The sequence below is a fragment of the Excalfactoria chinensis genome, chromosome 11 (genome assembly GCF_039878825.1).
Source record: "Excalfactoria chinensis isolate bCotChi1 chromosome 11, bCotChi1.hap2, whole genome shotgun sequence".
Classification (NCBI taxonomy): Eukaryota; Metazoa; Chordata; class Aves; order Galliformes; family Phasianidae; genus Excalfactoria; species Excalfactoria chinensis.
Genome location: NC_092835.1, coordinates 14,247,526 through 14,269,162, shown reverse-complemented (window position 1 = coordinate 14,269,162; position 21,637 = coordinate 14,247,526). Strand labels below are relative to the sequence as shown.

General features: G+C 35.0%; 1 protein-coding gene across 2 annotated transcripts in view; it reads left to right on the top strand.

The window, feature by feature from the left end:
- RPGRIP1L (RPGRIP1 like) overlaps positions 1-21,637 on the top strand; it is a 52,752-nt gene that overhangs the window by 7,055 nt on the left and 24,060 nt on the right. For both annotated transcript variants that reach the window (XM_072346326.1, XM_072346325.1), the window contains exons 6-17: positions 1,070-1,175; positions 1,909-2,052; positions 5,615-5,720; positions 10,529-10,675; positions 11,316-11,389; positions 13,984-14,126; positions 15,924-16,030; positions 16,230-16,283; positions 17,320-17,499; positions 18,146-18,263; positions 19,147-19,599; positions 20,680-20,831. In XM_072346326.1, the coding sequence (XP_072202427.1) occupies positions 1,070-1,175; positions 1,909-2,052; positions 5,615-5,720; positions 10,529-10,675; positions 11,316-11,389; positions 13,984-14,126; positions 15,924-16,030; positions 16,230-16,283; positions 17,320-17,499; positions 18,146-18,263; positions 19,147-19,599; positions 20,680-20,831 (1,784 nt within the window). The remainder of the gene's footprint in view (positions 1-1,069; positions 1,176-1,908; positions 2,053-5,614; positions 5,721-10,528; positions 10,676-11,315; positions 11,390-13,983; positions 14,127-15,923; positions 16,031-16,229; positions 16,284-17,319; positions 17,500-18,145; positions 18,264-19,146; positions 19,600-20,679; positions 20,832-21,637) is intronic.

Below are 21,637 nucleotides of genomic sequence, written 5' to 3'. Positions count from 1 at the left end.
AATGAAGTATTTATCAAACGTTTCCTAAAACTGAGAGATTTTCCTATGATATCTCCAAACGCCTTATAAAAGCATTATATGAAAATGCTCAGCATTCTCATAGTGAAGTTTGGTGTCTGTAGTTTGTTTGCACGTTATTTGCCTTTTTAATTTCAAGGTTTGTTCTCAACTCTTTATACATGTGCGTGCAACATTGTAGTCTTCAGAAAAAATCTATTACATGTGTGGACTTCTGAAAGCAAATACCACAGTGCAGCCATCATTAATGATGCTTTTTACTTTCAAGACTTACTGGTTGTGGCAGCTTCACTCTCAGTCATTTATTCCTGATAACTAGTTGGAAATTGTGCTTAGCAACTTTTCTGTTTCTATAAGAATATTTGTAGAAGTTGCTGTTATGTTGTGCTTTTCTCCATCTACCTCTGCCACTAGTCTTTATTTTGGTTATTTTGATAAATCAAGAAGCCTAAACTGTGAACATTAATCATGTTTTTAGACAGATAATGAAGACCAACAAGCTCTACCACTCTGAAATTGAATATAATGGGATAAAATAATTGAAAATTTTTACACTTAATATTCTTTTTTCCTCTAAATAATGTAAAGATAGAGTTGAAATAAGATAAATGTACTCATGCCTATTGCTAGCAGGGAAAGGTGGTTTACTTTATTTGAGGATCAAAGAGCATATGTTGTTTGGTTATACTGTGAGGATTTCTCTTGGCATCAGAACAGATCCAACTCAAGTGATTAGAAGTCCATTTCCAGTTGTTGTTCTTTGAAAATACTGTCTCAGTTCACTGTTATTCAAATTAAATTTCCAAAGAAAAATATTTCAAGACTTTTTTTTTTTTAACATCATTTTTTTAACAACTGTGTTGCCTGTAGTTCAAATTTTATAGCAGCTACAATTGCGGGTGTTCTAATTATCTCTCTATGTGAATTTTACATGAAAATGCTTTTTATGGCATCTGCATAGACAGTGTTAAGTGTTTCTACTGTAGGTATTAAATTTTTCCGCAAAGAGCTTTGTTTGACATCACAATTTTATTTTATTTTTTCTTATTAGAAGTGAGATTGCAAGAACCAGAAGTGAGACCACCAAAACATGCCAGAGACCACCACAAAAGTGACCAGAGTCTGCTCGAGGATGCAAGAGCTAAAATAAGACAGCTGTATGATATTCATATATTTTCATTTCTGTCATTATAACTGTTACTGTTTTTAAGAAAAAGTTACAGTTTTCTGAAGTTATAGTGTGAAATTATTTAACTTCAGTGCTAACAAAAATACTTCTTATCTTGACATTCTTATCCCTAAAATCCATGGGATGAAGTGTCATTGATAGAATGCAATTTACCGATGTTTGAGTTGCACGGATCTTAGCATAGTCTCTAACTGTATTTGAGCAGCTAGACTTTATTTTTGAAATAATTTTATATTTACTAGTATGTTGTATGAAACAGTAGTTAGTAGTTTTATAGACATGGGCCTAGAAGTGACTTCTTGTCCTGTACTAGTCACTGTGAGTACTTGGAAAATAAGAGCTGTTAAGACTACCAGGAATCTAAATGTTCATAGTAGTTTTTCTCTTTCCTTGGAAACACTAATGGGGGGGAAAAAAAGTGTTATAATGTCAGAAACATTCAGATAGCTTTTCTTTCAGATATTTCAGTTCACACAAGTGAAAAAAACCACACCATAGTTGCTCTAACTTTAGGTTGGAGCAACCAAGTGCAAGTGTGTGACCAAAAAAAAACTACATGGCACTTTTAAAGTCTACAATTGGCATATGAGGTAAAGAGGAACTGTAGCTTACACTTCAGAAGCTGTAGTGTACAGAAAAGTATTTATTCATTTTATTAAATGCTTACCTGATTTTGGAGCATAATATACCTGTTCTGGCAGGGAATCTGAGATTAATTTCCAAAAGGAGCGCAATTTGGAACTGGAGCAGATTAGAGACTTACTTAAGAGTCAGCTGAGCAAAAAAGAAAAAGAGGCTCAAGAATCAGCCCTACAACGGAAAGAGCAAGAAGTGGCGAACCAAAGGTACTGTGAAAAATGAAAGTCTCCATGATTAGAGTATGTGCTCTATTTGCTTCTTTTTTCTTTGATGGAACTAAGTTATATAATATTTGACCAAGTGACTGTGGATGATTCTAAGCTAGGGGAATGTCATGAGAATGCATTATGATTATTGCTTTTTGTGTGACTTTTATTATAAACAAATAATCAAATAACTTAATACTTAGCATTTTAGAGAATTGATTTCCAGCTGATTCAGATTCAATTGAAGTTGACATCATTAAACTTTGTTCATCTATCAGCTCTTCAATACAAGCCTGAGAAACATCTCAAAACAGTTTCATAGTCATTTAATGTTCATTAATACTGTCTTTTGACAGTAGAAAAATAATGGCCCTGTAAGGACAGGTTAGTGAATTTTTGAAGGTACATGCTATAGCTGTACAGTGAAACAAACTCAGATAAACATTTTTGTGGAATGTCTCACAGTAAAGTGACCATGAATTCAATGTCTTCTCTCACTCTTTCTTCTTTCAGTTTTACGACAATTTGTGCAGAATTGTGTAACTTTGAATATATTCGCCTTCTTCCTACTGTTTAAATCCAATGTGGTACTTTTGTGTTAAGGATTGAGTAAGGTCCAGTTCTGTTTATTCCTCATCAGACATCAATGTATAGTTACTTTTGCCTTTCTAGGGAATCATGTTATTATGGTGAGCACTCTTGTGCATCAGTAATGTCATAAACCAAACTTGACAGAGTTCTTAAGAGTTACTGTGTCTGGCTGAAGACACTAAAAAAGTTGAGTTTTTGTAACATATGTATGCTACAGCTATTGATACCATTAATGTTTTTGTTTTCTACAAATGTGCTTTCAGTTACACAATGTAAAGGTGTTACTAAAAGGTACATTTTTTTCTCTCTCTTTATCTTCCTTTAAGGGACAAGAGGTAAGGGGAAGAACATAATGTATGCCAGTATATGATCTGGTTACTTCCCAAGTGTTGTAAAAAAGTGGGTACTGCATATTGATGTTCTATTCTTCTCCTGGGAGTCCTGCCTTGCTCTTTGGTATAGTTGTGGTTAAACACTATTAGCCTAGAAGCCTTTTGTTTACTTGGCCAGATGGAGTGTATGTGAGCCTGAAAAGTATAGCGGTGCTATTCTTTATGTTTGTTTTTCTTGTTCTGAATGTGATTAGGGGAATGTTTGAGAGCTGCTAGTCTCATTTGAAAGAACAGTCAGGGCTCTCTAAGAGCAATCTTGGTTTTTTATCAGTGTCCCGCTCATATGGAAGTAAAGACTAGATGCAAGAGATGTGGTTTAATTAGACCTCAACTTTATTAGCTTAGCCATCTGGGAATTACTGGCATAAATTTGTACAGTGCTGGTCAAGATCCTTTATTTAATCATTTCCTTCTGTTGAAGGTTGCTATTGGTCCCCCATTTCCACACAGCTGGTCTCCAGTCTATTGTTGGGATCCTACTCTGTTGTTTTAATCTCAAGGATCCAGGGGCTGGAGAAGAGATTGACTTCACTGTTCTGCAGACATCAACCCCAAACTTAAGACTTAAGATTTTAAAGGGTCACTTTCTCCTAACTGCATTTCCAGTTTCAGTCTTTTAATCTAGCTTTTAGATGGGGTTTAGAGTAAAAAGATAGAGTTTATGTGCCTTATTTCTGTGCTTGTGGCAGAAAGTATGTTAGAGGTAAATCAGCATGCTCGTTAATCAAGGGTATTGCTATAAAAGGGCACCAATCCATTTTCATTTTCTGACTTCAGTTGCATGTTTGTGAGATACACGTTTGTGTCTCCTGGATCTGCAGCAGAACTTTCAGCATTTAGGGCAGTAGAGAAAATTTTGCATGAGTGCAACTTTATTCTTGTAGGTAATTTTTTTTTTTTTAATATTGAGGAAAATATAACCTATATTAGAGAAAGGTAACATTGTCTTTTAAGTCCTAATTTATCTCCTATTTTAAACTAGTCTAGAAAATGTGGGAAGATGTTCTGGGAGCAAAACAAGTCATCTACCTGTGTGGATAATCAGTTTGTCTTCTGTTCTACTGTTCTGTGACATCATTTATGGAAAACGAAAATAATCTTTCTCTAATAACTTCCTTAACTAACTAAATATGAAACAATTTTGTTCTTAAACAGTGTGCTCCTTGTCATGTACCTTCCTGGGATAAATACTACTACAATTCTAAGAGTGGAAGTGATTCCAGTAAGAAGTAATTTTTCACTTATGAGTTTAAATAATTTACTGATAATATCAGTACCCCAAACCCATTTAAATCAAGTAGTGCTTCATGCATTGCTGAAAAAATAGTTATTGTTGATTGTCAGGAGCCATGGGGTTTACATCTGTACATCATAAATTTCTCTATCATCTGCTCCTTTTTCTACTTAAAAGAGGGAAAAAAAAAAAAAACAAAAAAAAAAAAACGCTCTCTGCTTAAAAAGAAGGGGGGAAAAAAGAAAAGAAAAAGCCTTTGAAGGCATCAGAGCCTTTTGTTTGATGTGTGGAACAAGATTAATAAAAACGCGCCACTACATTAGCTTTTAAATAGTTTGCATGAGACAGTGCTGCTGTCTATACTCACCATAACTTTAATTTATGTAGATAACATGTTTTAGGCACATGATTGTCTTAGTGTTGTGTTGCGTTTCTTGGGCAGTGTCTCAGATTTCTGAGTATGTTTATCTCCTGTGCAAGGACAATTAACTTGGCAAGGCCAAAATACAATAAACTTTGATTTTAAAGTGTAAGAGGAAAGTATTTTGCATTCTCAGCTGGATTACAGATGTATAAATTTTTTGGTCTGTTTTCTTGGTCCAACGTGGCATGATGATACCTAAAACATACCTAAAACAAATAAATATTGGATGAGAAATTACATTTTAAATGATAAAGATTTATTCTGATAGTCAATTAATAAAAATAAGAATTGATTGCTCTTCCTACACTTGAAAAAACTGCAAAAGTGTCTGCTTTCACTGTTTGAAGGAAAACTTTGGAAATAAAAATTTATTTAAATTGAAAGTAATTTTAAACATTTATTAATTAGTGGATTCTCGAGTTAATCTTAGAACTGTAATGATATAGAGCACCTATGTGGATATTAAATGATTCTCATGTGGTTAAAGACATCTGCAGCTTGTTTTGAATGCTGTTCTTTAGGTGTAAGCAGTGTGAATTGATAAGTCAGTTTTCTTAACAATATTTCATAGGTGTAGACTGTAAGAGAAAATTCCTTAAAATTGTGACAAATGTTTTGAAGGGCAGGAAAACAAATAATCTCTAGGTTATGGATTGTTTTCTTTTCCTGTAATATGTAGTATATGATAAAACCAACATCTCTGTAAATTGATTGCTCCTTTGACATCCTGAATTACTTAAGTTCTTTAACATAAATCATAGAAGACAAAATCAAGTTGGCTACCACATGCTGGATCTTCTCCCAAGTGTATTGTAGAAAGTTTATTTCCACAATATCAACTTATCAAGACGAAAATAATAGGACAAGTCATTTTGTCATCTTCATGCTCATGATGTGTTCCTTTTTAATACAATTTTGAAGGTCAAACATTCGGGACAATCTGGAAATGATTAAAATCCGTAAACAGCTGGCTGAGAAAAGCAGTGCTCTTTCAACAATGGAAAGCAACTTTCTCCAGCTTCAAGAGGTAATTATGATTAAGTCGGTGACATTGCATTACTCTCATCTTATGATCATGCTTTAGTGGAAGATAAATACACACATTTCTTGATTCCAAGTCATTACTGAATACAGAAAATTTATGAAAACGTCACCAGAAAATGCAAGATCTTAGGGATATAATATTTTTCTGCTTCTTCACAAAAGTACTGGAAGAACTGGGTATGCTTGCAGGCAGAGACAGTATGATAATGAGAGGAGAATTTCTAAGATTTAAAAAAAGAAAACCACCACCCACGTATAACTGAGCTGTATAAAGTATGTCTGCCTTCCTTACAAAGTGGAAGCAGTAGGTACCCTTGCTATTTGCAAGGTGTACAATTCCTAACTGTATCCAGAGATGTTTATGGTCAGGTAATTTATAGTTAAGTTATATTTGTTGTATTTTGTTGTATTTCTGTTTTGTTTTTTTAATTTAGTAGTATGTCTTAAGCTTTTGTTAGATGCAGGTACAATGAAACTGTAGATCCAATGCAAAGAGAAATTAAAATTAAAAACAGGAAAATTCTAAGGAATTAAAGTGGCTTTTAAAAAGTTCAAACAAAGTGAATTCTGAAGAGTAAGTGCTAAGTTACTGGCCTACAATATGGGGGTTGATCCAAAAATAATACTTCTCTTTTTTTATGTTGGCCCATGACATCAGAGGCAGATGTTGGTGGTACAGCAGTGTAGGTTAAACCTTTCCAGCAATATTTTATTATGTTTTGTTGCCATCTGAGAAATGAAAGCAGTGGGGCAGTCTGACAGAATGGCATCTGACATGCAAGTGCCTAAGAAACAAAGGTGTGTGTCTCGCTCCGATTAAGGAGTGAGGCAAGGTTCTTTTGATAAATTATGCTCGGCGTGAGATTAAGAAGAGAAGCATTCAAATGTTGATCCGACCAGTTTATTGGGAATAATAGACGGCTGAGGGGATGGGGAAGGGAGAGCGGCGGATACCAAAATTAGGGTGATGGGGAAGGGAAAGTGGGCGATAGGAAAGGTGGAAAAGGCAAGAATTACGGAAAGCGGGGAAAGCCACCTCCTGAACGCAGCAGCGTCCCGTTGCACGTCGTTTCGTTGGACCAGGAGGAACAAGCGCAGGGGAGAGCCGCAGCAGAGGGTCAGGCCGCAAGCAGCAGATCGGTGCAGCGCAGAGCGGGAGGTAGAAAGGGCAGCGAGGTATCGGGAGGCAGCGAGGTCTTACGGAGCAGGGTCTCGGGCAGCGAGGTCTCACGGAGCAGAGTCTCGAGCAGCAAGCCCAGGTGAATCCGGTGTCCGCCGTAGGAAGACGTTGGAGGAATCTGAAGCCAGATGCCTAAGAGTTCTTCATGCATGCATCTTCTTCAGCATGCAGGCGTTCACGTAGTGAGGCATCTGATGTCAGACAACCTCCTTGTTCATGAAGAGAGGCATCTGATGTCAGAAAACCTCAACCCATAAAATCCATGGTTTGTCCATGCTCTTTTTATCCTACTTCTTCCCAGCCTTCGGGACATTTCTGGAAGGCTTGGGTAAGAGTCCTGTGAATACCTCGGAGATGGCCCTCTTCCTTGAGATAGGCCCACACAAAAGACCACTTAAGGGCCATTCATCTGTATCTTATCTCCCTTTCGTAGCTCCCGGACTTGTCCATCTGTCATCTGTCTGTCATCTGTCACGTCAACCTTTAAACAAAGGGGGTCTGGAACCGTGGTTCAGACTTGCCTGGACTTGTCCTTCTGTGTGTCTCTGGAACCTTGGCTAGGCTTCCCTGAACTTGTCCATTTCAGCAGACTTTGAGACAGTAATGTAAAAAGCATGGCCTCTTACAGTGTGTCACTGGATTCCACCATGTGGAAAAAAATTGGCATTTGTCAATCCTTACTGAATGTTTCCAGAGATTAAATGATAGATGTTAGCACAGTGAGGTAGTGGGTTGTACATTTTAGTAGTGGTAACAGCACTACTACACAATTGTGTAAGACAAGCCACATTCTGGGTGGCCATGCATGGCTATTACACTACAAAATGAAGATCATCTTGATCAACAAATCTGCATGAATTGGTGGATTATGACCAGGGAACTATGTACAAAGCTGAATATTGGATTCAGTGAGTTGGAAGCAGTGGTGACCTTGGAATATCAAGTTGGATCCTGCAAATGCTCACCCAGGAAGAGCAAGAACCCTGTATGCAACACAAGGTGAAGGTGACATTTTCCTGGATTTCATTGTTACCAGTGACAAGACACGATGTTACCAATACAAGCTGGAGTCAAAATGGCAGTCTAGGGAGTGGCAACGTGAATCCCCCATCAAACAGAAAGTTCAAGACAACTCTTGAGGGGATTAAGTGATGTGTGCTGTCTTTTGGAATGGGAAAGAAAGATGATCTTTGAAGGTTTCCTGGAACCCAGAGGCAGCATCAACTCTGAGTGCTACATTGTGACATTAAGGTGAAGATTCAGACTTACAGAGTCAGACCAGAGAGGACAGCTTTCTACTGACACACAGTAGAGTCAGATCCTGTGCTGGTTTGAAGGCCATGGAGCACATTGCTGGTCTTGGCTGAACTGTCCTACCACGTGAATGTTATAGTCCAGTTTTGGCACCTTCTTACTTCTAACTGTACAGGCTGATGAAAAATGGGCTGTGTGGGCAACATTCTCCTGTCATATTCTTGTAGCAGCTGTGAAACAGTGGGTCGTCTTCACCAGTGCAGATTTTTACTAGTGCAGCATACAGGCTCTTATTCATTGCTAGTAAAAAATACATGGCTAATGGCAGTGACTGTGTTGGAAACTAGTGTTTTATAGCTGAGAATTTGCTCTATCAGATAGTTGTATTGTGCTCTTTGTATCCATTGTGGTTTTTGTGGAAATAAATAGGAAACATTGCTTTTCAGAGCAACCTGTGTAAATAACTAGAAGGGCTAAAAAACTAACAGTGGTATAATGTTTCTGTAGTAGAATTTCCTAACAGTTGTACAACACAAGAAAGAAAAGCCCTAGTGCCTGCTGCAATTCCAAGATCTTGAGGCAGGAATATCACACTGTAGATAAAAGCCTTTATTTATTTTCATAGAATATTATTTATTTTGAAATGTTAAATGTATGGATTTCTCTTGTTCCCTATTCTCCTTTTTTCAGCTTTCAGCTCCATAGTAGGTTCTATGACTTCTTTGTTCCTTTTCTTTTCCCCCCTCTTATTGCTGTTGCCTGCTTCTTCCCACATGGTTGACAAGACTTCTGTAATTATCATTTTGTTCCCTTCATTTTATCCTTTGTCTTTCTGCTCCTATCACTGACTTTGCTCTCCCCAGCCCCTAGCCTAATATCTTCTCTGCCAAAGCAGCTCTCTTTTTAGTTCAAATCTAATTTCACACCATGAACTATGTTGAATGTAAACTCCAAGGGATACAGCTTTTTTGTGTTCTTAAATATAAAATGATACAGAAGCTATTCCATTCTGAATCATATACGACTTTTGGTAATTTACAGCAGACCTCAATTTCTTATGGTCTTGTGCCTCTGTCTTGATAAGAGTTGAATTAGAAACACATGACTAAGATTCAGGCTGATATTTAAAGGCATTGTTTCTAATATTCACATTGAAAGCTGCCTTTTTTTGTTTTGTTTTGTTTTCCCAAAGAATGAAAGTGTTTTCTGTTTCATCTTATTTTTATGAAATAATGGATACAAGTTTTTTTCTATTTACAAATATAGGTATAGGACAGAGCAATAGAAGCTCTGAAGAAGGACTATTAAAAATTGATGAGTGATATAGTTTATCTCTCTCTGGAATACGACTGTCTGCTAATATCATTTATTCCCCTTCAGATTGTTCTTATGAAGAAATGAGATGTGAGAGGCCAAAGATATGGCCACGGATTGGGTTTTCTGTGGTCTTGTGTGTTTGTTTCTAGATATTTGTATTTCATGTGAACCTAAACAATTTGCACTGGATTTGCATTCAGCTTCTTCATTTAATTACTTTCTAGGAATATTTTAAGGAAAACATGAAGGTTATAGTTTTTTGTCTATAACCATTGAACATTATCTATTCTTATAGATGTATAGCCAACTTATATATGCATATAGCCATTTTATTAAACAGGAGATTGGTTTTTAGCTTTTTTCTTTTTTCCCCAAGTCATAATTTGCATGTGTTTTACATGAAATTTTTTTGTGAGGCATTATTAAAACATTATGAAATGTAGACATTACAACATTAACTAATATTTTGGAAATAGAGGTTCTGTCAGTATCTTCCATTAAATATTAAAATTGGTTAAATGTGCCCTAATATATACAATTAAAGTAAATTAAAACACAAAATAAATCATAAGTCCTTTATTAAATTACTGCTAGCAATGAAGTACAGCCTAGTATATTGGGATTATGAAACAGTTATATATCTACAGCTAAGGGTTAACAGATCTGCAGCAAGTTCTGTGATTAACATAACTGTGGTCAGCATTCATTTTTGCTTGCTACTGCAGTGTTTTTGGTCAGCATGTCTAACCACTGTAACCACAGCAAAATCTTTTAATTGTTTAACAGATGTATATCTTGGTTCTTTTCATTATGACTAAACTGGCGGTTTAACGTTCATGAAAGCAACAAGAATGCTACCTTCTCTTGGCCATATGTAATGAATTTTTTTCCTGTTTCATAGTTCAAGAGTGTCTCCTGTTGACCATGTTGAGAATATATATCAAATGCTGCCAGAACACTGATAGAATATGCAGTATTGTAAAGCAGAGTGATTTTCTTTAACTTTTCCTACCCTTGATTTTCTTCTTTTCTTTTTGTAGAACCAGAAGAATTTGAAGACTAACCATGATGCTTTAATAGCAAAAACTAGTGACCTGAATCTCCAGCTTAAAGAGGAGCAGTTAAAGAGCCTCCGTCTTGAAAAAGAATTGCAGTCAGTGACTCTTACCAATAAAAGAGTAGAGGAGGTGAGAATGTGTCCAAGGGAACTAGAATCTGCTTTGGATGATATACATAGATAAGGGAAAATACTTTTCAGTGCTAAAGGGTAAATAAACCTTCCAATCACATTTAGAAGACTGACATGATTAAACTCATAGCTAACGCATTAGAGAGAAAATCCCATGGTTCTGCTTGCATTTCATAAAGTACTTGTCAGCCGAGCTACGTAATCACTGCACCAGTGTTTGGACACTGAAGAAAAGCATAGAATTTTGTTGCCAAATCTATTGTTAAACAAGTGGTGGGTTGAGGAGTAACAATCATAATACTTTACTTGTTGATCATATTTTGCTATTTATTTATTGAATTAATCATATCTAATGCAAAACAAAAAATATTCTACAGGATAAGATAAAATATAACTAGATACTGTTGTTCTTCAGCACATGCTCACTAGTCTCAACCTTATATGAGGAATATGAGAGAGGCTGCGATGTGGTAGAAAAAAAGTGTTATTTTCAAGTTTATTAGGCATGGTTTTATGAAAAAGACTAGTAACTCTTCCTGACAATACATACAAAGTATTAAGTAACTATCTTTATAAATTCTTTATAGTTTACTATTTTCTATTTCCTTACTGTCCTTCCATGTTTGAAATTTTCTTAGTTACAAGCAAGAATAAAGGATCTAGAGCAAGAGAAGGAGCACTTGAAGGAAGAATATGAGAAGCTATCTAACAGGTAAATCATTTACCTAAATCTACTGTTTAATTGGCAACTTTTTCTGATACTAGTTAGAACAATTTCCGATACCAGTTAGAATAATACAGAATACCTGTTGACTGTGGTGGGTAGTCCAGTGTCCACAGGTGCCAGGTTAATCATGTTTCCTTGCGTTGTTTCCTTTTTTATGATGTTAGTTTTTTGTTTGTTTGTTTGTTTGTTTTTTACAAGGGAAATAAAAGACATGAGCCCTTTTCTTGAAAATGTTGTTCTATTGCAATTTCTCTTCAAAGTTGATGGGAATTTTGCCAAGGCCAGGACTGAGAATCGGATCTGAAAAGTTTACAAAGAACAAGCATGAATTTGTCAGTTGACTCTTATTATGTAGTCACTATCCAAGAAAACAATTCATTTGGATTAAAGATCGGGAGGAATTGTTTTCATATGACCTTGTAATGCAAATCTAGAAATGCTTAAACTGTCTCCAAAGGAAGTGGTGCCAGATGTGGTTGACCATTTATAGTTAGCCAGATGGCTCGGTCTTCAGTGAAATGCAGTAAATGTGAAAGAAATTGCACATGAATTCAAGTAACAGTAATCTTAAAATTCAAAGGGAGAAAACAGCAGAAGTGGACTCCACTCAAAGGGATATAAATATTAGTATTATATAGGCTACTTGCCAAAACTTATGTTCATTTAAATATCTAAATGCTGAACTACTGTCATAAAATAACATTACTGTGTTATTTTTCTGACAGCATACTCTTTTGAAAAACTGAAATAGTGTGTAGCTGCATATTTATGTGAAGTAATTGTACCTAAAGATATTGAATGCATGTATAGTTGGGCACAGTGGTCTCTAAAACTTAAACATTTCAGAAGTTTGAAAACTAAAGATAATTCATATCTTGTCTTGCTAAGATTTATTCTTTCCTTATCAAAGCCAGTTACATCTTCAAAAGTGATAAGTCTAAGCAGTTATATAACATACTGTCTTTCCTGTAGCTGTGTAATACTAAATCTACAGAAGTGATTGTGGGTTCTGTGTATTGTATTTACTGCACGCTGTTCTCAAAATTTTGGCACAGCAAAGTTAAGTATATATTACTGTAGGACCTAGAAGCACTGGTTAAGTTCACACATGCTGTAAAAGACACTATTGTCCTGTAAGATAGTATGTATTTAGAGATCTGTGTCAAAAAGCAGGTGAGATCAGATGCGGGATGAGAAAAAGAATTTAGGGAGTGATGAAAGTATTCTTATGAAGACTAGGAATTGAGAACTCTTGCTCATGCTGTTGTAGCTTAGAATTCATGCTATACTTTTTCTTTAATCTTCAAGTAATTCTTCTCATATACTTAGGTATAAATTCATTTTTATGTACTCACAACTACTTTGTGTAGTCACTGCCCTCAAAACTGGCTGTTGCCTTTCATTCAGCATGTACTGTCTTCCAAGGTATATGGGCTGTCCCTTTTGCCATATTTCTTTCTTCTCTTTGGTTGTTTGTTTTTTTTTTTCAGTTAGCTTTTGTTATATGAAATTCTGGAATAGATAGATCAGTACGTAGATCGATGGATAACTGTGTGTCAGAAGATGTACAAAAAGAAAAGTTGCTTTTCTAACCAGACAGCTTCACCAATGTGCTTAGTGGAAAGAGCTCATTTATTAATGAATACACTGCCATTTCTGATTTTTCACAGATTACAGAAGTCAATAAACTGCTTTATGACTGTTTTTAAGATGAAGGGCATTTTTCTGGTCAATAATGCAACTATTGAATAATAATAGCATGAAGACCATGGTACTCAGCGTATAAATTACAAGAAACACACTGCATTACTGTGTCTTCTTACCCACTGGGAACTGTACTGTAAATTGGGTAATGTCCTTACTTTTATTTCAGTCTGAGCTGCACATTTTGTCATGGTTTCAGCAGTTCTGATTCTGTGTCTATGCAATCTTACTACACGCGGATTGGTAGTTTACAAGTAAATAATGTGTTACAGGAAAAATAGTTATTCTAATATCTGCCTGCCTCGGTTTTTTATTTATTTAAGTGGAGGAAAGATTACTTATTATTATTTCTTAATCGGTATCAGAATTATTGCTCTACATTATGAGAAAACTCTTGTCACTTTGTGGTCAGCATTTCTTTGAATAGGCAACTGACTTTAGGCTCTGTGTCTTTCACAGATTTAAAAGGAATCAGGTGGGTGATCCTAGTTCTCTGCATTAAGAGGTTTTGTATGCGGAAGGAATGGTTTTGTTAGTTGTCAGTTGCCGAGGTTTGAAGCTGTGGATTACTCTGGAATACGTATCTGAATTCCTCTTCTAGTTAGTCCCACAAATGTTGCATGTTGCCAACTTTTCTGACTTTGGAGCTCTAAATTAAGGCCAGTTCCTTTGCTCATCCCACAAACTCTTTCATGTTTTTTAACCACAGCCTGAGAAAGGCGCCTTGGTTTCAACAGCAGCAGACCAGCATATGTTTACTTAATTCCTGAGACATGATGACAGCGGTCTCTGTGCCACAAAAAGCTTTCTTCTTTATTATTTTCTGTTGAAGTTGATTTTGAAAAGTTACTCATATGCCACATGTTTTATTGCAGTATCTTCAGTATCCAGGCCCGTGAACAGGACTGGAAATTAAAGGAAGAGCAACTGAAACTTCAAATTGCTGAACTAGAGGCTGCTGTCAAATCTAGTTCAGAGGACAAAGATAAAATCCTTGACGAGATGAAAATGGAAAGAGGTACATTTCTGAAGTAACTGCTGTTATTTCCTGATGCAAATTTCTCTGGTGCTGGACTACAGATATGTTCTGCAGAAAAATGCAGTTCCTTCGTAGTGGTGAATTCAAAGCTGTCTTTTACTAGTACACTGAAAAGTGTGCTTAAGTTATGACTATCGAGTCAATTTCTGTACTAAGGATAGAGACTATGTGCTAAATGAAGATCCTTTAACTCCAGTTGCATTAATACTTCAGTGGGTCAATATATTTCCCCCTTATTCACCTCTAAATGAAGAAAATCTTACAGACAAGAAGACAGTCTTTCTCAAGTTGTAAGCCACTAGTCTAAGTTCATTTATTGTGCAGTTATGTGAGACCTGTATAGACCCTTCAACTTAGTTGATTTACTCTAATGCAGATGAGTGTTCCACAATCTTTTGTCAAGGACTTAGCACTCTCACCCCTATCTCACTGCTGTATTTATCAAAAGGCATAATTGTTTTCTTATATACTCGATTATTTTTAGCTTTTCGTTTTAAGCATTTAGTGCAGTTTCTTCTCAGTTGTGCAAATGCATTGCTTTTTTCTTGTGACTGCAATAAAAGGTGTAGTGGTTAGTTTGTATTTGAATTGAAAATGGCTCTTGTGGATTCCCAAGATGCGTGGGTGAGAAGGCTACTGTGTAAAAGATCAATGAATGATTCTACAGATGATTTATTTTTAGTGAAGATGTCATTTGATATATAAGCTCTGCAAAATTAAGACTAACTTGATGCCAGTTTTTCAAACATGCCGAAACCCTCAAGACTATTTCAGCCACCTGTTTCCCGTGGAGTTCAATACTCAAAGTGGAAAAGCTATTCTGTGAAAATAGTGAAGTTGTGCTTCATGCCCTGAAGGTCAACAGAAAAGACTCCAGCATTAAAATGATATCGTGGAATATTTGTTGAAAGCTGTAGAATATATTCTCAACTAAGTGTTTAATGTTATATCTATTAAGTCCTACCAGTACAGATGGGGATTACAACAGCTATTGCTTGCCTGTCAAGGTGACGGTTCATGTTTCTGTCACTCTGACCTGGAATATGAATTCACAGTATTTCAATACATTGTATAAAAAATGCAACGGGGGGGAGAAAAAAAAAAGGTGAAAATATGTTGTTCTAGAGAGAATAAGGAGCTCAACTGGGGAGGAGAACAGACAGAAGAGTACTTCTCATTCCTTAGAAACTTCAGTGCTTTTAAAACTTTTCTATGTGAGAGAAAGCATGTTGTTATAATTACTTGATCCAGTCCTGAAGTTTGTCCTATTATGAGACTAATTTCTTCCTGAGGCTCCTGAGATGTCAGTGTGGAAATAGCTGTGCATTTGTACTTGTTTGTTGAAATTATCTTCAACCTTAGACTGAGAAGTGGAATTGTATTTAGTTATTCAGACTGAGAACTCAGACTCTCTATTCTCTTTCCCGACCTTTCCCAAAAGCAGAAACCCAATGAAGTCATACTGTAGCCATGCCTAGTGGTCTGTCTGAAAATACACGAAGTGTAGAATAATGCTGTCAGTTCAATCTTCATGAAAGAAAGAATGTTTTGGTTTTGGTTTGTTTTTAATCTCTTCACATCTACCAGGTGTAAGAAACAGCAGGTTTCTACCCAGCTCCCTCCTAGTTTGCTAGTAAAAGATTTTGCTGTACCAAATAAATTAGTTTCTACATCTCTAGATGAAGTTTTAATGCATACGTTAATACGAAAAAAGCAAGCTTATTTTGTTTTTATAGTTACCTTAAGCAATATGTTCTGTTATTTCCCTATGTTAAGACCAAAAGGAAAAGCTGATGCAAGAGAACAAAGAACTGCAGTCATGTTACCTGGAAAATAAGAAACTGCTAGAGGAACTGGAAGATCGCATGAAGAATTTGACCAAGGTAAAATCTTCTTAGAAAATTGCCAAGAAATAAATTCTATGCTTTATTTGTAATGCTTTTTGAAAGTAAAAGAATACAAAAATATTAATAATGATTAAAATGTTGTGTCCAGCGAGAGTGCATCTTGTCATTCAGAATATATTTCTTCAGTGTTCACCCACATCTGATACTACATCTTCACTGAGTATTTGTCTTTCAGGAATGTGATGCTGATCCAGCAGAACTCAATAGTGAAGCTCTCTCGCTCACAAAGGTAACTTTCAAAGAACTCCCTTTTTTTTGTTTACTGTTACCTCTTTTGGACACAGTGCCCTGGGTTCACAAGGGCTGGATTTCTGCAGTAGTTCATGCATCCTGCATGTATGTGTGCACAGGTCATTTTTCAGGTACAGTGAAGCAAGAGGAAAGATGAGAATTGTGAGGATGAAATTTAAAGTTACCTAGATTTCACACTATAGAGTTATATAGAATTCATAATGACACTAAAGGGGAATTAAATCAGATTCATAAGTGTTTTCTATAAAGCTTGCTCCTTCTCATTTCAGTGAGCAATTGCACCATCTTGTTCTGTAACGTTGATTAAAAAACGTTTTCTTTTTTAATTCTTTAATTCGTTATGAGCATATTTTAAGTGTTGAAACTTTGAAAAAGTGCTGGAGCAACCTCGTAGCTTACTAGTTAGTCTCTCTATATTTACGAATAGAGAAATACACTGAAAATCTGTTTGGTTTTTTTTTCACTTGCTTGTAAGTTGTAGTTTTATTTTTTGTCAAAACTGAATTGAAAGTGAGCAGGAGAGAAATGAGTGCTTTAAGTTTCCACTGTTCTTGAAGACCCACATTTAATTTAAACCATGTTTACTGAAATTTATAATGTTTACTGTAAGTAGAATCTTACTGCTACTTGAAAGCTGATAGTAATTCTATAATGGTAACAAAAGAAGTAAAGCAAGGAAAAGATCAACAATCAAACATCAGTATTAGTAAGAACAGTAATGTAGGCTTGAGAATAATTCAGTTTTTGGGCATTCACTGGAGCATTATTATCAAGTATATAAGAGGTAAATGTATTAGGTGGATTGAGAAGTTTGATCGCTTCTGAATACATGATACATCAGAAATGTACACAAATTGGAAGTTTACATTACTAAATAAAATCGTGGTGGGTCCATGGCATTTTTATTTTTTGTGTTATCATATGTCCTTCTTCCAGTGTTATATTAATCTATGCACAAAACATCTAGGTAATTTGTGAAAGTTTTTTCTAGTAACTTTTAAAATTTTCTCCAGGTTCAAAAGCAGCAGAAGAATGGGGACCTTTTATGTCTGGAAAAAGAAGATGATGATACCCGTAAAGATTTGGAAGGTTCCTTGCAGAAGCTGCAGTTAAAACATGTGGAAACAGTGCAAGAACTTGAAAAGACAAGGCATATGCTAGTTGTAGAGCATAAAATTAACAAAGGTTACAAGGTACTAAACTCCACTCGTAGTGGTAGATAACCTGATGATAACATCTTAACATTTGTAGCACTGGAACTTGTTCCCTCAGGAAAAAAATGAAGTCATAATTAAGGCTTCTGAATTACCCAAGCCAGTCTGTTTTATGAAATAACCTAACAAAATTTGTTAATGTTGAAAGAAGTGTTCAAAAACCACCAGATCCAAATGACTATAACTTCAGTCTTTTAATTCACCCTGATTAGAGCCCTTAAGCACTTGCCTTCATGGGATTATCTCAGAGCTCTTATCAGGCCTACACTTCTCAATGAAGCTTCCTTTCTACAACTCTCAGCTTTCAGCCTCTTGTGCTGGATTATTGCGGATGATATTTTGGTTTTCATTCGATCCATCTGAGGTTAAAATAATGCAATCTTTACAAAAACTATCAGGAATATTGTTCTGAACGGATCACTAGTCAGTTTTCCTCAATGATGATTGTAGATTTTGCTAAAATTAGAACTGGTTCCTGTGGCGTTGAATTCAAATTTGTTCTTTTTCTGTGCCCTAAATTCTTTCTCAAATTTAACTGTATTTTCTCTTTTCTAGCCAAAAGCATTTGCAATGTCAGTGTCGATATGCTTCGGTGGTCCTTTTCACATGCAATTTTTTTTTTCAGTCTGAACTTGAGACAATGGCAAAGCAGATCGAAAGTCTACAGAAAGAATATGAGTTAAAAATAGGAAAGTATGTCCATCTTCTTGATATTAGGGCTGAGCACATCAGAAATCTTGAAGGTATTTTTGAATCATATTTTCCTCCAATTTTTTTGTTATTCTTAGATTACAAACTTGTTCAGCAGTTGAAACACCTTTTAATTCTTAGGACAGAAAGATCAGATCCTCCATGTTCTGTTAACTATGTGCTGTTTCATTGACTTAAGAGCTACTTATGAAATAAAAGGCGAGAGGGTACTTTATGCTGCAACTGTTGCAGCATAAGTAGACAAACCTCCATTCTTAAATTCTGTATTTGTGATTTGTCAATTATTTTTTTTTTATTTTAATTTTTCTGTTCAGTTATTACATAACTTTTTATACGTTGCAAAAACTCAAAGTTATGGCATAACATGCCTACAGAATATTTTAACATCATGAATTTGAAATTATGTTTTAATGACTTTATTGTATTGTATAAGTGGTAAATGGGAAGTGCAATATGGGATAACTTACAAAGCTTAATGCAACAGCATTCATCATATTTTGTCTCTAAGTTGCATGTTCTGTGCTAAAGGACTGTGTGATGATTTGTGTCTTAATTCTGTAAACACTTATTCATTCTTTCCCCAGCAAATAATATAATTTGTAGTTCAACCCTTCAAAAATACACATCTTAAGTCTCTGCTAAACTTTAGCATAAAAATACTTACTTTGATCATCATATAAGACTTCAGTATTTTTGCTTTTCTACAGTTAATAATTTTTAGCAGTCTGTGTTATTACTTATATTGATGCAAGTGCATTGTGGAAGTATTCTGAGCATGCTAAGCTAACCATGGGTGTCTGATTTTAAGTGTGCAATTTGTGTTCGTTGATTTTTTGTTTTGTTTCTAAAAATTTAAGATTGTTACTGTAATAGAATTAAACAGTCATGTTGTTCCTCTCATTCTCTTTATTGCAGCCCAAATGAAAGTTGTTGTCTATAGTACTAAACAGTACAAATCCGGACCAGAAACAGTGTCAGGCAATCCACAGAATAAATTTGATGCAACCATGCACCTGGAAAGGGGGGAAGGACTTTTTGAAATTCATATCAGCAAAGTGAAGTTCTCGTCTGCTGCGGTGCATGCTTTTGGTGACCAGGAACCTACAGCTTTTTGTTCTTATTCATTTTATGACTTTGAAATTCAAACAATCCCTGTTTTGCATGGATATACCCTGTCATATGACTTGACATTTCAGTATCTTGTAAGGATTGATGAATTCTTCTTGGAGTACGTGGAGAATAAGAGTATCACTTTTGAGGTTCATCATCCATGTGGCTTAGATTATGAAACAGTTGCTACATGCCAGCTGACGCTCCATGAAACCCTGGAACAGAATGGGAGGATCTATACCAAGGCAGCTTTAGTTGGTAATTAACATATGAGAAAGTATTTTGTTTGGTGTGATTAAGTGACCAGTAAACTGTATTTGACCAACAATTGATTTATTTATTGCTATTTCAAAAGAAAAAAGAATGGCTTAAAAAAAAAAAAAAGTAGATTATGTTGGATGTGCAGCATTTTTTGTTGATTCTGGCTCTTCAAACAGGTAAAATTTTACCAATAATCAGTGAGAACAGAGATGATGGTAATAAAATGACCTGATGTGACATATATTAGAATTTTACAACATACTGCAAATAGCATTAGAAAATCTTGTCTAGAAATGGCAGAAGATTCTTTGTCTTGTATAGAAGTTACTTACCAAGTGTAATTTCATGAGTAAAGGATATTTTATTAAGACAGTATTACCTTTCTCGGTATAATTATATGATGACAGCATGGAGAAAAGGAGTTAGAGCAGAGTTCTTGTTTGCATTACTGTACTATTCATATTTCACAGTTCTTCTATGAACACTGCAGAGAAGATCTTCAAAATCTGACATTCTCTTTCATTTTTCATTATTGTCTTATATGTTATTTGTGTTTTAGTTGTTTAACGCAGGTTTCCTTCATTCTCTAAGATTATTATTGATACAAGGTGGCCCTACTTACTTAACTATGAAAAAATAATTTCAGTTAAGTCTTGTAATGAACTTAAATTATACTAAATGATTTTCCTCTCACATCAATAGTTTTTCTGATTGGTGTAATATACATGAAAACGCAAAAATGTTTCTGCTTTATAAGACTGTCAAATATCAGTGCTTTATACTTGGCCCATAGGTATATATCCTCCTCCTTTATCCATAAATAACAGAAGAAATTATGGCTGTTGTAGTTATAACTGTTAAGTTCGCTGAAGAGATAAGAGGTCTGATTATAATTAATACTCATAAAGCATTGAAAGGGCAGAAATGGTCTTAAAACAGTAGAAAATACTTCAAATAGTAGCATCTATAAGGGGGAGTTGGTTTGGCTTTGGGGTGTGTTGTTGTTTCTTTTAACTTAAGTCATTGTTTTGAAGTCATTTTAAGTTGAAGTGAAAATGTGATCCCATGTTTCCTTAGGAATAAATGGAAACATCCAAGACTTTGGTACTGTAGAATATTGGATCAGGTTACGAGCTCCTATGGATCAATCCATTGGTCTTTACAAAAAGAACTCTAAGGCTCGGGGGTATGTAACACCCAATCTTAGGGAATCCGAATCACAATTCCAGGTATGCTTAGTTTTGTGTTTACATAGTTTTGGATAAACTGTTCTTTTCCCCATTGCATTATTTATATATATATATATAATTATATATAAATAATAATATATATAAATAATATATATAAATAATAATATATATTTTTATATATATATATATATTTTTTTTTTATTTTTTTTTTCCTGCATTACAGCTGAATTGGAGTTTTGCTGAAGAGGCAATGTCTTAAACTTCAATTGCTTACTTACATAGGCTCTGTCACTAGAACATATGAAATATTATGTAAATATTATATTTATTTTTCTCAATCTGTAGAAAAGCCAGATTTCGTTTACATTTTATCCTAGTGGAATATTCAGGAATGTTAAACTATCCAGGTCTCAGGTATTATTGATGAAGCAATTGTTCAGAAAGTTTTAAAAGTTCATACTGTTTGCACACATTGACATTGAGATAATTTCACTTTTTGTTTTCTTTTTAATTACTACTTGATGAAGAGAATTATCATGATACAAAGCTCTGTATAGTTGTGATTTATCGATTAGTTTAGGAAATAAAAACAATTCTTTGTCTAGCGTAACTTCGATGTATTTTACTGTACAACCACGTGAGTTTATATTAAACCCAAATCTCTACTGATTCCATAATGTATGTTGGGAAGTATGATGTACAAATTCTATGAATGGTCAATGCAGATATTTTCAGAATATCTTTGGGTTAGACAACAATGTAACATTTGCTTTAAATCAGATTTTACTCAGAGGTATTTTTAACTCAAAGCAATCTTTAACTAACGACTAAAATCTGGCCATTGT